The sequence below is a fragment of the Cebus imitator genome, unplaced genomic scaffold, assembly GCF_001604975.1.
Source record: "Cebus imitator isolate Cc_AM_T3 unplaced genomic scaffold, Cebus_imitator-1.0 Scaffold48, whole genome shotgun sequence".
Lineage (NCBI taxonomy): Eukaryota > Metazoa > Chordata > Mammalia > Primates > Cebidae > Cebus > Cebus imitator.
The window spans coordinates 6,515,734-6,533,463 of NW_016107363.1; the positions used below are offsets into that span (position 1 = coordinate 6,515,734).

The 17,730-nt window shown below is 43.8% G+C and overlaps 1 protein-coding gene across 15 annotated transcripts in view; it reads right to left on the reverse strand.

The window, feature by feature from the left end:
- Positions 1 to 17,730, reverse strand: part of PXK (PX domain containing serine/threonine kinase like) — a 100,554-nt gene that overhangs the window by 8,530 nt on the left and 74,294 nt on the right. For 9 of the 15 annotated variants that reach the window (XM_017527428.2, XM_037738079.1, XM_037738084.1 and 6 more), the window contains 5 exons: positions 14,101 to 14,149; positions 8,787 to 8,864; positions 8,169 to 8,255; positions 7,635 to 7,704; positions 4,874 to 4,936 (listed from right to left, as the gene is read on the reverse strand). In XM_017527428.2, the coding sequence (XP_017382917.1) occupies positions 4,874 to 4,936; positions 7,635 to 7,704; positions 8,169 to 8,255; positions 8,787 to 8,864; positions 14,101 to 14,149 (347 nt within the window). The remainder of the gene's footprint in view (positions 1 to 4,873; positions 4,937 to 7,634; positions 7,705 to 8,168; positions 8,256 to 8,786; positions 8,865 to 14,100; positions 14,150 to 17,730) is intronic. The other 6 variants (XM_017527429.2, XM_037738080.1, XM_037738086.1 and 3 more) reach the window with 2 other exon arrangements.

The following is a 17,730-nucleotide window of genomic DNA, read 5'->3' on the forward strand; positions in this document are numbered from 1 at the left end:
TTTAAACTAATCAGTTCTAGAAATAGAATATAAACACTAGTTTATCATGAAATAAGCCAGGATAAAGAATTTTAAAGTTCTTGAAAGAGTGACCTTCCTGAGGCAGAAAACAACCTTTTGCAGAAAAGACAGTGCTAGGAATGTTCGTACTGAAAAAATAGTGGTCTCAGCAAAAGAGTATTAGAGAATCCCACTCCACCTGATGGAACTGCCAGCAAGCAGACTTAGGGAGAGGATATTTCTCCCATCAACTTGGTAAGGACCTGAAGAATGGGCTCCCAGAGAAACAGCTGCAGTAAGAAAAGGGAGGGGCCCCAGCCCTTACACAAATGCTGGAAAGGGCTCATAAAGGTAAGACCCCTTTACTTACATACTGAGATTAAGACCACCTTTAGCTGCCATAAACGTGCTTAAAGCTGATGATTTCGGGAAGAAAGGCACTGCTGCTGAATTCAACTTACCTAACCTGATCTATTGCTGCTGATCCATTGCTGAGCAATCTGCCAAAGGCTAGAGTCCACAACGGATTTAAGATTTAGGGTGTGCTTGATGAGAAAGAACTGTGAGGCCAGGCGCTGTGGCTCACATCTATAATCGCAGCAATTTGGGAGGCTTAAGTGAGAGGAGCGCTTGTGCCCAGCAGTTTGAGATCAGCCTGGGCAATATGGTGAGACCCCTGTCTCTACAAAAAATTTAAAAAATTAGCTGGATGTGGTGGTGCACACCTATAGTCCCAGCCTCTCAGGAGGCTGAGGAAGGAGGATCACTTGAGCCCAGGAGAAGGCCAGCCTCCAGTTCTACAAGGAAGAATAGCCTAAGCAGGGGCCGGCCAGTCAAAAGTTGCCATCCTGGCCAGGCACAGTGGCTCATACTTGCAATCCCAGCACTTCAGGAGGCCGAAGCAGGCAGATCACTTGAGGTCAGGAGTTTGAGACCAGCCTGGCCAACATGGTGAAACCCCATCTCTACCAAAAATACAAAAAAAAATTAGCTGGTCATGGTGGTAAGCGCCTGTAATCCCAGCTACTAGGAGGCTGAGGCACAAAAATCACTTGAACCCGGGAGGCAGAGGTTGCAGTGAGCCGAGATCGCACCACTGCACTCCAGCCTGGGTGACACAGCAAGACTGTCTCAAAAACAAAAATGGTGTCATCCCTAGGCTCAGAGTCCTGCCCTCACTCAGCAGAGGCCTTGAAGGCAGAGCAAGCCTATGTAAATCAAAAATTTACCAAGCATCTCCTATACAAGCCCCGCACCCTGGAGGAAGGAATGCTGCACAGAGAGGCCAAGCAGAATCTCAACAAACAGGCCTTGCTGGGTTTAGATCATACTCTTTCTTTTCTTTTTTTTTTTTTTTAATTTTTAAATTTTTAGCTAAACATTGAGTACTCAGACCATATTTTTTTTTTACAATCACACTGAGATGGAACTGGGACATCCCTCAACTTTTAGGGACCTGCAAACCTCAAGGCATGGAAATAAAGGAAAATCCAAATGTTCCTTTAAGAAAAATTCCAGGCATCCAGGAAGCCCTAGAGGTAATTAAGTAACTTGGTAAACAAGAAGGTAATAAGTAGCTTAAGAACAATAGCCAAGGAAGTTAAAGCTCCAGAGATGTTCCCTTGCCCTGCAGAAACCAAAGATAACATCTTAACACATGTCACTGATTGTCTTTCAAAGGCTTAGACCCCAACTGAAGACCCTCACCACAAAGACCCCAGAGGAGGAGGAAAAGAAGACTAAACTGTACCTATTATTGGTCCTTTGTTCTAAGTTTCTTCTTGAGAAGCTTGGAGAAAGTCACTCCCCTTAGCAAGTTAACATGTTTCTACTGACCCCAAAATTCTTAAAGCTTCTCTTCCTTAATTAACTGCAAGTCAGATCTCTGAATCTACTTGTGAGTACCCCCTTTCCCCAAGATGTCCCACCCTTTTAGGCTTAAACCAATGCACAACCTCAGCGTACTGACTTACAATTTTACCTTTAGCTTCCGTTTTCCTGAAATTTACCCCACCTTTAAAAATCCTTGCCTGTAAGGCATCTGGAAGGTCAGATTTTGAGCATTTCCCTGCCTGGTCCTCCTTGCCTAGCACTCTGCAATAAATGCCTTCCTTTCTATCACTGCCACAGCCTCAGTGTGGGTTATCTGGTTTTATTGCACTGGGTGAATGGACCCTAGTTGGGTTCTATAACAACATTTCTATATGGCTGTCAATCATGCCTATCTGATGATGCCTCCATAAAAGGCCCAAGAGGGCAGGGTTTGGAGAGCTTCCTGATAGCTGAACATGCGACGGTTCCTGAAGGGTGATGTGCCCAGGGAAGGCATGGAAGCTCCTTCCCCCAAACCTTGCCCTATGCATCGTTTCATCTGTATCCTTTGTAACATCCTTTATAATAAACCAGTAAACATGTTTCCCTGAGTTCTGTGAGCTGCTCCAGCAAATTAACGGAAACTAAAGAGGGGGCTGTGGGAACTTATACTTGAAGCTGGTTTGTCAAAAGTTCTGGACTCCCATCCTTGCAAATAGTGTCAGAAAGAGCAGGTAGTTTTGGGGACTGAGCCCCAACCTGTGGGGTGTGATGCAATCTCCACGTAGACAGTGTCAGAATTGGGTTGGAGGACACCCAGCTGATTGCTTACTGATTGCTTACGTGGTGGTGGAGAGAACCACTCCCCGACCTCCTGACATTCGGTCACAGAAGTCTGTCTGTGTTGATTATTGTTGAGTGACAGAACAGGAAAAAACACTTCTGAGTGTGAGTTTTTCCTAAACAGTGTCTATCATTTTGGAGCTTCTGAGAGGCGCTGGAAATGTGACTCTATGAAAGCTAGGTCCTTGTCTATCCATTTCTGTAACCCAGGGCCAAGCGCAGTTCTCCTTAGCAAACCATAGACTCTCAGTAAATGCACCTTGACTACATCTTGAATGAATAAACTCCCTTGGGTTGAACTGCTTAGGGCCTGAAATGCTAGGTTGCCAGGCAAATGCTAAATATTAGTTACCATTTTCATAAGATGCATTACAGGAAATGCCCAGCAGAGGTCAGAGTACAGGCTGAGTCAATTTCATCAACAAAACATAAAAGGAGATAAAAGAAAGGAGAAGCTAATATTTGCTGGGAACCTCTCATCTCTGCCAGGCACTCTCACTCTGCCAGGCATTGTGCTGTGGCCTCACATAGGTTTTCCTTCTAAATCCTCAAGACACCCCTTCAGGCTGCGTGCTATCAAGTTCACAGGAATGCTCCTCCCACTCACCGCCAGGTTTTCCCAACATTGACTCTAATTACACAAGACTCCTCTTTTTTCCTCTCATTCTAAAAGTTACCTTATCTCATACAAATTTGCTCCTGGATGAGACAGTGCCCATTTAAACACAGGTAAATTAGAGAATTCCCCCAAAAGTCCAAATAGATTGTAAATTCCCAAAGGCATTTACAGATAAGAACTGGCAGTCAATGAGCAGGGGCAGATCTAACCACACAGGGAGGGGCTCTGAACCCTTACACAGCCGCCTCCAGTGCCTAGCTTGCTAAAGGAGGTTTATGGATTCTCACTGTTAATTTTCTCCAATCTTCTTAATATGCCCAAGTAGTGTTAAATTAATATCCTATATTCTAGGAAATGGGTCAATATAATTCCGGCAGTAGATCACCAGACATTTCTGATTAGCCTGAACAGGTTATCTCCACAAAAGACAAAAAAGCTTATTTTCTGTCTTGATCAACATTTGGGGGCTTTCTTGGGAAATCTGCTGACAAAGTAAGATAAGGACAAGAATATCCTCCCATGGACCAGGTACTTTGTTATTTAAAGCAGGCCCTGGCCCTAGAACATTCAGCACTAAGGCACCAATAACCACTCTCAGCCAGAAGTAAGTCATTCACACCAGTCCCTTGCGTTTGCTTGCCTTTGTTTTCTTAGGAGGGTCAGTTAGAAGCACTTGAGTGGAGATGAGGAATGCTTCTTGGCAGCTCCTGGGTGCTGTGTTAGATATTAATGATTATGAGATCAACCAACCCCCTGCCAATGACTCTCCCTTCACACAGCTGTAGGAACACTTCCAAGCACAGCCGGTAAGCTCTGAGTGGCAGAAGCAGCTCCTTGCACATCTAGAACATGTGGTTCATTTAAGAAGCAAAAGGAGATACTGGTGTCCCGATTGTTTTTACTCGGCTTGCAAAAGACTGAGAGAGAGATCTTGGTTCAAAAATAAAAGAAAGAAAGTATTATGGGGCTACTCCACAAAATCAGGGATTATTTTTATAAGCAGTCTCTAAGATTAATTCTTTTTTACATTTTTCAATCAAACTTATATTTAATTTACAAAGGTGAAACACAGGCTAGTAACAGAAAAATATTCAGATAATTAAATACATTACAGAGCAAAACAGAGTCAAATTGTTGCCAGAAAATCAGAAATGCAGTGACTCTTTCACTCCTGCATCTAGGTATTTCACTAGTTGTGCTGTGACAAAGCTGACCCTATGAACAGGCTCCCTGATGAGAGAGGCCTGGCAGGATGGGACCCTTGGGCCACAGTGCATTTGTGTTGTTTAGCTGAGCATGTACCAAGACAGGCTCCGATCCTTGGAGCTCTGCATGAAGCTTTTCAACAAAGACAGCAAGCTGGAGCCAAGGGTGGCTAGTGGCCCTGAAACCGGTCCATTTCCTGTGAAAGCAGAGCTTGGAAATCTAGCCCCTCAGTTCTCCCAAATGACACTGCTAATTTGCACTCCCACTGATCTCTCTTGAGAAGGCTGCTGCTATCTAATGCCTGAAATTGTTGGGCCAAGGCAGGAAGAGGCACAGCCCACTCTTCCTGTTGGCAGAGAGGAAGGTGGCACGTCACTTTACTCCATCACTAACCTGATGTAGAGGGTGGAGTTGGCGATGACGGGGACGTGAGAGGTGAGCTGGCCCCAGATCCTGCTGAGATAAAACACAGAGAAACTCTCATGGGGACCACCAAAAGACATTTGGCATTTGGCCCAGGCTGGGACCCATTTTTGTCTGAGCATCTACACTTGGCTTAGTGTGTGAACCTTGTGAAACAAGATGATGAGGGACAAAGAACTCAGAGACTAGACCCAAGGATGACAGGCTTTTACTCCGGTGCAGGGTCCATCTCCTTCCCCAAGCCACTAAAACCTTCTTCTTGCCTCCCACTGCTCCCCACAGGCTGCCTGGTTTGAAACTTTGCACAATCAACAGCTTATGCAACTGGCTGCAGTATCTCTTCCTGAATCAACCTCCACTTCTGGGTAATGACAAATGACAGAGGCCACAAGTGGTACAGGGGACAGAGAGGTGCAGAGCAGCCTGCTGGGGCCTCTAAAGGAAGGGAGAGCTCCCTACAGCGTCCACCCAGTAATGCATTCTGCAGAAGTTCCATTTCATTAGCAGGTAGAGTCAACTCGATAGGGTCAGCCTATTTGGTTCATGGATTTCACAAGCCTTTTCTTATCTAGAATCAGTAAATATCCTTCTTCACACTAAAACAATGTGCAAAATCCCACCTGTTGTATGCTTTTTCTGGATCTAGTAACTGTTTCAAATATTCCCAAGTTCTCAGCATCTCCCCATTACTCCCTCCTGAGCTGACATGGCAGTAGCTCAATCAGCAGAGGCTCCGACATAAGCCTTTCTGTGGACACAGAACGCCCCTCCCCCACACAGAGATCCTATGGAGAGTCTAACCAAATCTCCCTACTCAGGTGCTTTCTGGGCTGATAGGTACACACACCCAAAGGGAGGGCTATCATTACATGCTGGAGAAGCCACCAGAGCTGGTGTAGTTAAGCCTCCAGCCATTACTTCACTCATTACCCACAGGACATGTTGGTGCCTTATGGACACTGGCCATGATGAGAAATGTCCTGATCAAACCACACCTCCCTCCAGCTTAATACTTTTCTATTTGCAATATTGCCTCGGTTCCCTATAAAATGTGAGGGTGTTTTACTGAAAAAGGAGGTAAAAATCAATGCATGCTGTCTTCATCCTGTTTGTAGTGCTAATGGATTTTAATGGGGAGAAGCTTGACCGCTTGATTCCTTTAGATTTTGGGAATTATCTGTATTTATCCATCAATTGCTACTTCATTTTCCTAAACTCCTGAGGGCACTGGGGTAGTATCCTGATGTCCTTGAGTCTCACCTGGCTGCACGTGACACAGCTTTGCAGGCAGGCAGGGTCTTAGAAGGTAGAGAGTACACTGTTAGGCTTTCTCTGCTCTATAAAAAATTAGCTACTGGACAGAATGACTGCTGGGTGGAGACATGAGTCTCAGCCTAATGATGACCATGACTGGTCCATGTCCCTCCCATCAACCATGGAGAAAATAGGCTTCCAACTCTGAAATGACCCACCGGCCACCACAGCATTCACTCCAGAGGAGCCTGCACTGGTCCTCATTGGGACTTCCCCTCCTACCTCTCCTCTGCAGCTCTCCCTGAGCCTTCTCCACACTGGACTCTGCAGTAGTGTCAATGTGACTCTCACTCTCCTGCTGGAGTCTATGGACTTTATTCAGTGCTTCCAATCTCCAGCTCTGGCCACGCCCCTTGCATTCTCCAGCTGTGGCTCATTCAGCCCTCAGGGCTGCAGCCTAATCATCTTGTAACAAGTTTCAGTTTCTCCTCCCACCCCAGGCAGACATTCTCCTCCCTGACTTCACTGAAAAGACTGAGACACGACCTGTGAATACCCCTAATTTCCTCCCTTCTACTTTTAAACATCTCTGTCTCTTCCCTGCTGCCACATATCCTACCTCTAGGAAGAGATGCATGGGTTTCCTCAAAGCTCAGACCAATACCTGGTACTTTGAATGCTAACCCTTGGTTTTGTAGCCCCAATGCCCCCTGCCCCCCACCTACTGTCTCTTTTGCATCTTCAAATTCTCCCTCTCTCCTCTGTCCTTCCTCTGCCTAAAAGTATAAGCAGGTATTCCCATGGCCCTCCAGGGCCAAGCCAAAACTGCTTGGGTTCGGGTGAAACCTTCCCTTCTCTATGTGGGCTCTACTTCACAGAGTCACAAACTAGAAAAACCAGAAGCCCCCAGGGATCTAGCTCTTATTTCCAAAGATGGGACATTATGGCCCAAAACCAGCAGAGCTGGGTGAGGGGCAGCTGGGAGTGGCAGCAACGAATGCCAACTCTTTGTACCATCTCTGTTTGTTGCCGTTCCCCGAACGCTGTTGAGTCCTTTCCTCAATTCACACAGGAGGGCACATCCTCCCACCACGTGCGGTCCAGAGAAGCGGGCAGGATTTAAAGTCATTTCTGTTCATGCAGGCTCTACTAAAAAATGGGAAGCCTGGCATTTCAAGTCAGGTCTGTTTTCCTTCCATGGCTAATGCTCCTGTGTCTGTCTTTAGTTGATCAAGTTCTGCCATCCGTGAAGAAGGTGAACTATCCAATATCTCAGAAGTCCCTTCTAGCACTTGAGTGCTGTGAGCCTATGAATGCTGTTGCAATCCTTCATTAGAGACAGAGTTATTTTGTTCTCTGTAGTCATTACTATATTGCCCAGTTTCTGGCCAGCAGAACTCAAGACCTCTTGACCAACTAGAGACTTCTGATCCTGATCTCTGGGTCCTGGGCCCCGATACCAACGCTAATCAGTTACCTGAATTATTGGAGTTGCTGTACTTCGCTGAATGCTCTTCACTATTTTCAAGAGCAGATCGTTTTGACTTCTTTAAGAATAAAAGAAAAGGGAGAGGGGGAGAGGAAAGCAAAGAATAAACACAGTGAAGCTGGAGTTAGAATAAAAATATTTTCCAGGCATACCATTAAACTAGCTACAGACAAGGTCACATTCAGTCCCATGATTTAATACAGTGAAGAAGCCACAGCCAAAACTAAAGGGGGAAATAAAACCAAATATGCTGACTTTACTATCTCAGGCCAATTGTTCCCTCCAATTACATTATACTATAATCATCCCAGCAAGCCAGGAAACTACATGGGCCCTTTCTCTGCTGATTCTTCTATAGCTCTTTTTTTTTTTTAAAGCTGCACCCCAGTCATCTTAAAATAGTCTTAGCTTTCAAGGAGATATAGCACGGTATCTGGCATTAAATGGGCACCATTAACCTAGAACTTTATTCACATGTATTCAAGAACTCATAGAAGGAATGCAGAGAGACACCATGCTTACCTTTCGAGCTAAAATCTTTCTTTTTTTTCTTTCCTCCTCAGATCCATGGTGGGACTGAGCTCTTGTCAGTCTTCGATGCTGGTGAATCTTTAAGAGACCATAAGGTATAAGCATCTCCCACATCAGGGAGCTTCCTAATGAAAATCTTCTCCACCATGTTTTGCCAAACCATATTTTATTGGGATAAAATGAATCTTTCCTTGCTCGGGTTATCTACTATCTGGCGCGGGTCTGGATGCCCGGTAGAAGAGGATGCCAGAGGAAGAGGACCTTTCTCATGCCCCGAATGCCTTCCTGCCTTTCCCTCTTCCACAGAAGAAGAAGGTGGTGAGAGAGCATGGACCATGCATGCCCTCAGCTACCACCACCCGGCATGCCCTGATCCTCAAGCCAGACTACCCATCCTAGACATGCTTGTTTCCCACATCCACTGAGCTCCTCCGGGGCAGAACGGTGAAGTATTCAGCTCTACGGGGCAGCTTTTAGCCTAAAGGCTGGCTGAGAGTAAGTATGCTTAAAATATTTGTGGCGCGAACAGTCAAATGTCAACCACTATAAAAACCACGGCAGAGGATGGAGACACTAAAAGAAGGCAGGGAGGAACCGTTATCAATTTACCTGTTTCTGTTCTTCAATTAGTCTCTTTTCTATACATTCTTTGGCAATTCTCAATGCCTCTTTTAACTTTGTAGGGATCTGAAAGAAGAGAACGTATATCATCCATTGAAAAACGCAGCTGGAGATACTCCCAAGCTCTGAAGCCAATGAAGAAGCAGTTAGTTATCAAGAGTTATTTGGAATAAAATCAGTTACAGCTGTCCATTCAAATACTACCCCAGCCACTTTTGGTATCCCTATCAAAGTCACCTCTCTAGCATTTTTTAGCAATGAACACATAAAACTAAAACATAAATAAACATGATGTGTTTCAAGTAATTCAAGTAATTCTCAAGGGCTCTAAACTGCCAAAACAACCTGAAAAAGAAAAACAAAGTTGGAGGCCTCACATTTCCTGATTTTGAAACCTATTACACAGCTACAGTAATTAAAACAGTGTGGGCTGGGCGAGGTGGCTCATGCCTGTAATCCCAGCACTTTGGGAGGCCGAGGCGGGCAGATCACAAGGTCAGAAGATCAAGACCATCCTATCTAACACTGTGAAACCCCTTCTCTACTAAAAATACGAAAAATTAGCTAGTTGTGGTGGCACGCGCCTGTAGTCCCAGTTACTTGGGAGGATGAGGCAGGAGAATGGCTTGAACCTGGGAGGCAGAGATTGCAATGAGCCGAGATCACGCCACTGCACTCCAGCCTGGGAGACAGAACGAGACTCCGTCTCAAAACAACAACAACAACAACAACAACAACAACAATGTGGTACTGATGTGGAGGCAGATACACAGACCAATGGAAAAGAAGAGAGCCCAGAAATAAACCCTTGTGGATATGGTCAAATAATCTTTGACAAGAGTTCCAAGAACACACAATGGGGGAAAGGACAGTATATTCAATAATGGTGCTGGGAAAACTGGTTATCCACATACAAAAGAGTGAAGCTGGACCCTCACCTTATGCCATATACAAAAATTAAAATGGATTCAAGACCTAAACATGAGACCTAAAACGATAAAACTCCTAAAGAAAAGACACAGGGGAAAATCTTCATGACATTGGATTTGACAGTGATTTCTTGCATATGACACCAAAAGCACAGGCAATAAAAGAAAAAATAATTAAACTTCATCAAAATTTAAAACTTTGGTGCAGCTGGGCACAGTGATGCACACCTGTAATCCCAGCACTTTTGGGAGGCTGAGGTGGGTGGATCACTTGAGGTGAGGAGTTCGAGACCCGCCTGGCCAATATGGCAAAACCCCGTATCTACTAAAGATAAAAAATTAGCCAGGCATGGTGGTACATGCCTGTAATCCACTTAGGAGGCTGAGACAGGAGAATCGCTTGAACCTGGGAGGTGGAGGTTGCAATAAGCTGAGATTGCGCCACTGTACTCCCAGCCTAGGCCACAGGGCAAGACCCTGTCTCCAAAAGAAAAAAAGAAAAATAAATAAATAAATAAAACATTGGCGCAACAGAGAATAACGAAGTAAAAAGACAACTCAAGGAATGGGACAAAATATTTGCAAATCATAGGTCTGAGAAGGGATTAATATCCAGAATATATAAAGGAACTCCAACAACTCAACAACAAAATATAAGTAACCCAATTAAAAAGGGCAAAAGACCTAAATAGACATTTCTCTAAAGAAAATATACGAATGACCAACAAGCATATGAAAAGGCACTCAATCTAATCATTAGAGAAATGTCAATAAAAACCACAATGAGGTACCACCTCACACCCATTAGGACAGCCACTATTAAAAAAATACAATAACAAGCGTTGGTGAGAATGTGGAAGAACTGAAACCCTTGTACACTGCTGGTGGAAATGTCGAGTAGTACAGCTGCTATGGAAAACAGTATGGAGGTGCCTCAGAAAACTATAAAATGTAGCTACCATATGATCTAGCAATTCTACTTCTGGGTATATATCCAAAAGAATCGAAAGCAGGATCTCAAAGAGATATTTGCATACCCACGTTCACTGTGGCATTATTCATAACAGACAAGAGGTAAAAGCAACTCAAATGCTCATCACAGATGAATGAATAAAGTGTGGCATATACTTTCAATGGAATATCATTCAGCCTTAAAAAAAGAAGGAAATCTTATCACATGCTACGACATAGATGAGCCTTGAGGACATTATGCTAAGTGAAATAAATTATTCATAAAAGGATAAATAACTTATATAAGACTTCTAGAGTAGTCAAGATCATAGAAACAAAGTAGAATAGTGATTGCCAGGAGCTGTGGGGAGGGAGAAATGGGGAATTATTATTCAGGGGATATAGAGTTTCAGGTTGTAAGTTCTAGAGATCCGTTACACAATGATGTGAAGATAGTTAACATCACTAAACTGTACACTTAAAAATGGTTCAGAGGGTAAATTTTATATGGTATGTTTTATCACAATTAAAAATTTAAAAATTAGGTCAGGGACAGTTGTTCATACCTGTAATCCCAGCACTTTTGGAGGCCACTTGGGGCCAAGAGTTCAAGACTAGCCTGGGCAAAATAGTGAAACCCTGTGTCTACAAAAAACTTTAAAAATTAGCAGGGTGTGGTGGCATGCATCTGTGGTCCCAGGTACTCAGGAGGCTGGCAGGAGGATTGCCTGAGCCCAGGAGAGTGAGGCTGCACTGAGCCCCATCATTGCACCACTGCACTCCAGCCTGACAACAAAGTGAGACCCTATCTCAAAAAAAAAAATATTTTTTAACCAAAAGTTTTAAAAATTGGCCAGGCTCGGTGGCTCATGCCTGTAATACCAGTACTTTGGGATCAGGTGGGTGGATCACCTGAGGTCAGGAGTTCAAGAGCAGCCTGAACAACATGGTGAAACCCCGTTTCTACTAAATGTACAAAAATTAGCGGGGCATGGTAGCACATGCTTATAATCCCAGCGGCTCAGGAGGCTGAGGCAGGAGAGTCACTTGAACCTGGGAGGCAAAGCTTGCAGTAAACTGAGATTGCGCCATTGTACTCCAGCCTGGGCAACAAGAGCAAGACTCCATCTCAAAAAAAAATTTTTTTAATTACATAAAACTTATTGGAACATACACCAATTCAAGCAGTTATTATTTTATAACTTCAGAGCTATTTTCTTTGTGAAAGATTTATGTTCTGAATTTTACAAGATGAAGCTTTCTCCTTTTGGGAGACATTCCTAACAACAGCCCAGTTTGCTTCTGAACCTATCATTTCTTTCTCTTTTTTTTGAAACAGAGTCTCATTCTGTCACCCAGGCTTGAGTACAGTGGTGTGATCTCAGCTCACTGCAACCTCTGTCTCCTGGGTCCAAGCAATTCTTCTGCTTCAGCCTACCGAGTAGATGGGATTATAGGCACCTGCCACCAAGCCCAGCTAATTTTTGTATTTTTAGTAGCAATGAGGTTTTGCCATGTTGGCCAGGCTGATCTGGAACTCCTAACCTCAAATGATCCACCTGCCTCAGCCTTCCAAAGTGTTGGGATTATAGGTGTGACCCACCACGCACCACGCCCGGGTCATTTCTTAATTTATTCGCTTTTTAAACCATGAGGAGTCCAGGCCTGGAAAATAAGACACTCAGGTCATGTTGAACTTTTTGTCTTTATTATTCTGTAAAAATTTCAAATTAAAAAAAAGCTGTAAGTAGGTAATACAGTCACATGGTTTAAAATTCGAAAGGTGGCCGGGTGCGGTGGCTCAAGCCTGTAATCCCAGCACTTTGGGAGGCCGAGGCGGGTGGATCACGAGGTCAAGAGATCGAGACCATCTTGGTCAACATGGTGAAACCCCGTCTCTACTAAAAATACAAAACATTAGCTGGGCATGGTGGTGCGTGCCTGTAATCCCAGCTACTCAGGAGGCTGAGGCAGGAGAATTGCCTGAACCCAGGAGGCGGAGGTTGCGGTGAGCTGAGATCGCGCCATTGCACTCCAGCCTGGGTAACAAGAGTGAAACTCCGTCTCAAAAAAAAAATAAATAAATAAAAATAAAATAAAATTCGAAAGGTATAAAAGGGCACATACGCAGTGAAAAGTCCCTCACTTACTTCCACAGAGGAAACCAACGTTACCAGTCTCCTGTATATCTTTCCAGAAAGTCAGTGTACATGCAAGAAATTCAAGCGGGATTTTAAAATCATACTATCTTTGCCGCTTAGGCTCTCTGGCTTGGGGAAGAGCGAGGTCTAATACTAATTCCTGAATCCTAAAGGCCGGACTGTCAGGGTTGGAGGAGAATGTATTTATTGACAAGGCTGAAGAAATTTCCTAAGATGTTTCAGTGAAGAAGAGATTAATTTCAATGTTTTTTCTCTCCTACTTCAGATCCAAAGAAGCTATTATTGTCAGAATTCCTCTAATGGGCAAAACAGAACAGAGGAAAGCACCTCTCTCACTGACACAATCTTCTAACCCTGCCTTGGTTTTCCTTCTTTTGTTTGTTTTTAATTGATTTTCCTCCTAATAGTATTTCATTTGGAATACAGAAAGGAGAGCGAGAATTACCTTTCATCCTCCCACCCAAATCGTACTCACAGTGAGCACTGCCAAGAGCTATGGCCTGAATAGGGAGTTTCTGTAGATGATCTCAGTTGTCTAATGACAACAGACATGCATTACTCACTGCTTTTACACATGAGTACACGCAGACCCAAAGATTAAGTGCTTGCCCATAGGTCAGTAGCCCTCAACTGGGAGCAATTCTGTACACCACTGCCCCTGCCCCCAGGAGACATTTGGCAATGTCTGGAGGAATTTTTGGTTGTCACCTTTGGGGAGAGGGGGAAAGGAGCATTGTTGGCATCTAGTGGTGAGGTTAGGGATGTTGCTTCACATCCTACCGTGCACAGGCAGCCCCCGCAACAAAGAATCACCTGGCCCAAAACGTCAAATACCATGGCTGAAAAACCCTGCTGTAGGTAACACCTAGTATTCTAAGAACAAAGTAAGATATCATTCTGGTTTTTTGAGTTCCAAAGTCCATTCTCTTTCCATGATACATAACACCACTCCTTCCCAGGAGGAGACCTCCTTCCAGTCTTGTTTCTAGATAGATAAGTTGTTTTACACATTATCTTCTTTTTTTTATACCTAAGCATAAGTTATTTTCCATATTACTGCAATGTCTTTATCAATTTCACTTTTAGACTGTCAAATAGACGTATTACAAATTATTAAACTAGCCCCTAATTGCAGAATATTTAGATCATTTCCAAATTTTCCCTATTATATACCTTTTCTTTTTTTGGCTAAAAATATAGTTAACTTTCAAAGTCAACTTAGTTATGTCACAAACCAAAAAACGATGTAATTGTTTTTACCTTAAACTGTGGTTTTTCAGAAGTGGTTAGTAAAACATCGCTGAATAATCTATAAGAAAACAAACAAACAAAAATCTTTCTTGAACCAGGTGCACTCTCAGACTAGGATTAAAGCAGATTAAGACACCTTTAGCCCATGAGGTCTCCCTTCCCTGCACCACATCCCCTGACCCCACCCCCAATCCACCATTCCATGTTCATTAACAAATGCAAAGGGGTTTGCACATGACCCAGTGTGACCCCTTCCCACCGTGTTACTAGGGTATCTGGGCCAGCTGTGTACTAGAGGGGGTTTCCCCACTATGGGCAATACTGCATTTTTTAAGAAATTATTTTTTCAAATGCTAATTTGCAAAAACATCACAAATAATATATGGAGTAGATATTTCTAAATAGACAAGTTAGTTTTCTACTATTTTTCTTGCCTCAGAAGAGGATAAAATTTATTCTAGAGTTCAGTAACATAAAAATGTTCAAGTAAGTAGAAAGGAATTGTCCTGACTGGAATCTAACAGGAAAGTAATTTTCTTTTTTCTTTTTCTAGCAAAATCAAAATGTATTCCCAGCACAGAAAGTAATTTTCTTCTAAGTATTTCTCATGCTTCATTTTTAAAACTAGTAGTTTTTGGAGTAAATCAATTCTCTCTTCAAAAATATGTTACTGGCCGGCGCAGTGGCTCATGTCTGTAATAGCAATTTGCCAGGCCAAGGCAGGCGGATCACTTGAGGTCAGAAGTTTGAGACCAGCCTGGGGAAAGCGGTGAAACCCCATATGAACTAAAAATACAAAAATTAGCTGGGCATGGTGGTGCATGCCTGTAGTCCCAGCTATTTGAGAGAGTAAGGCAGAATAATCCCTGGAACCCAGGAGGTGGAGGCTGCAGTGAGCTGAGATTACTCCACTGCACTCCAGGCTGGGCAACAGAGCAAGACAACACCTCAAAAAAAAAAAAAAAAAAAGGTATGTTATTACAGAGAAGTAAACAACAGACACTGGGGTCTACTTGAGCAGAGAGGATGCAGAGAGGACAGAAATAATAACCATTGTGTACTGAGCTTAATAGCTGGGTGATGAAATATGTACAACAAACCCCCATGACATGTGTTTACCTATGTAACAAACCCGCATGTATACCCAAACCTAAAAGTTAAAAATAAAAATAATAAAAAATGGCCGGGCATGGTGGCACATGCCTGTAATCCCAGCTACTCGGGAGGCTGAGGCAGGAGAATCGCTTGAACCAGGGAGTTGGAAGTTGCAGTGAGCCGAGATTGCACCACTGTACTCCAGCCTCGTGACAGAGCGAGACTCCATCTCAAAAATAAATAAATAAATAAAATGAAACACTTTAAATAAATTAAAAAAATAAAAAATAAAAAAATAAAAATAAAAAATGATTTTAAAATTACCCATGTGACCATAAAAAAGGTATATTATTAACAACAATAGCATAGGCTGGGTGCAGTGGCTCATGCCTATAATCCCAACACTTCGGGAGGCTGAGGCGGGTGGATCACCTGAGGTCAGAAGTTCGAGACCAGGCTGGCCAACATGGTGAAACCCCTGTGTCTACTAAAAACACAAAAACTGGCTGGGTGTAGTGGTAAGCACCTGTACTCCCAGCTACTCGGGAGGCTAAGGCAGGAGAATCACTTGAACCCAGAAGGTGGAGGTTGTCGAGACTGCACCACTACACTCCACCTGGGTGACACAGCAAGATTCTATCTTGAAAAGAAAGAGAAAGAGAGAAGAGAAGAGAAGAGAAGAAAAGAAAGAGAAGAGAAGAGAAGAGAAGAGAAGAGAAGAGAAGAGAAGAGAAGAGAAGAGAAGAGAAGAGAAGAGAAGAGAAAAACAGTAGGATGAACTGGGCACAGTGGCACAAGCCCATAGTCCCAGCTACTCCAAAGCTAGCAGTGGGAGGATCCTTTGAGCTCAGGAGTTCAAGACCAGCCTGCGTAACACAGCAAGACCGTCTCAAAAAGAAAGAAAATAAAAGAAAAAGAAGGGAAGAGAAAAGGAAGAAAGAAAGGCAGGGAGGGAAGGAAAATCATAGTATGAACAATTTTGAACTGCTGGCTAAAACAGGTCAGAGGATAGAAATGGTTGCTTGGTGGCACCCAAACAGCTCTAAGTATTTCCTTGAATATGTCTCCTGCCCCTCCCCTACTTTTTAAAAAGATGGAGTCTCATTATGTTGTCCAGGTTGCCCTGGAAGTCCTGGGCTCAATCAATCCTCTCATCTTGGTCTCCTGAGTAGCTGGAACTACAAGCACGTACCTGGCTGAATATCCTGCACCGCCACTTTGTTTTATTTTTGAGACAGAGTCTCACTCTGTCATCTAGGCTGGAGTGCAGTGGCATGCTCAAGGTTCACTGCAACCTCAAATTCCCAGGCTCAAGTGATTCTGCCACCTCAGCCTTCCGAGTTGCTGGGATTATTACATGGTGCACACCACCAGGCCTAGCTAATTTTGTTGTTGTTGTAATTTTTGTAGAAACGGGATTTTGTCATGGTGGATAGGCTGGTCTTGAACCCCTGTGCTCAAGTGATCCGCTCACCTCAGCCCCTGAAACTGCTGGGATTATGGGTGTGAGCCACTGTGCCCAGCTATATTACTCTTATCTAAAGACAGGAACTTCATCACAAGTAGAAATGACAGAATTAGCTTTTCCCACAGGGCTCCTCAGGGCCCTGTCTGTCCCTCAGCCACGCATCTGTTTACTTCCTGAGGGCACGTTTCAATTGAATATGGTTCACACCTGTCCAAGTACTCTTCTCAAGGCTGAAGCCCACAGGGTAGAAAGACTTGACTGGGAAAAAGATGTGAGAGCTTTGAAATGGGGAGTGTAAAATGCAAATTCAAGTAAATCAACCTGCATACAGGCTATTTCCTAAGTACAAGTACATTTTGCTAGAAAAGTTTGTGTAAAAGTTGTTTTCCAAACTGTGTCTGTTTTTCCATGTGCACATTGTTTTGTTTTGAGACGGAGTCTTGCTCTGTCACGCAGGCTGTAATGCAGTGGTGAGATCTTGGCTCACTGAACCTCTACCTCCCGGGTTCAAGTGATTCTTCTGCCTCAGTTACCTGAGTAGCTGGGATTACAGGAGTGTGCCACCACACCTGCTAATTCTTTATATTTTCTTAATAGACACAGGGTTTCCCCACATCGGCCAGGGTGGTCTTGAACTCTTGACCTCAAGTGATCCACCCACCTCAGCCTCCCAAAGTGCTGGGATTATAGGCATGAGCCACCGCCCGGCCCATATTATTATTAATGGTTGTTGGTTTGGCAACAGACACTTCAGTGTCTGTGGAACATTAGAATGTCACATCCACGGGGCAAGGGCTTAGTTTCCTTTGTTCATCACAATGCCTAGGACAGCAGCTGGCCTCCAGAAGGCCCTTTATAAACACTTGTGGAAAGAATGAACCAGGAATCTGAAGTTATCTCTACCTCTCTGTACTCTGGCTGTGTGCACTTCAAGCCATCCCCTGCCTTGTTTTTCCATATTGTTTCTAGTGTATCTCTGTTATGCAATAACCTGGTGCAGACAAAGCATCAGATATACTGCATGGGCCGGGCGCGGTGGCTCAAGCCTGTAATCCCAGCACTTTGGGAGGCCGAGG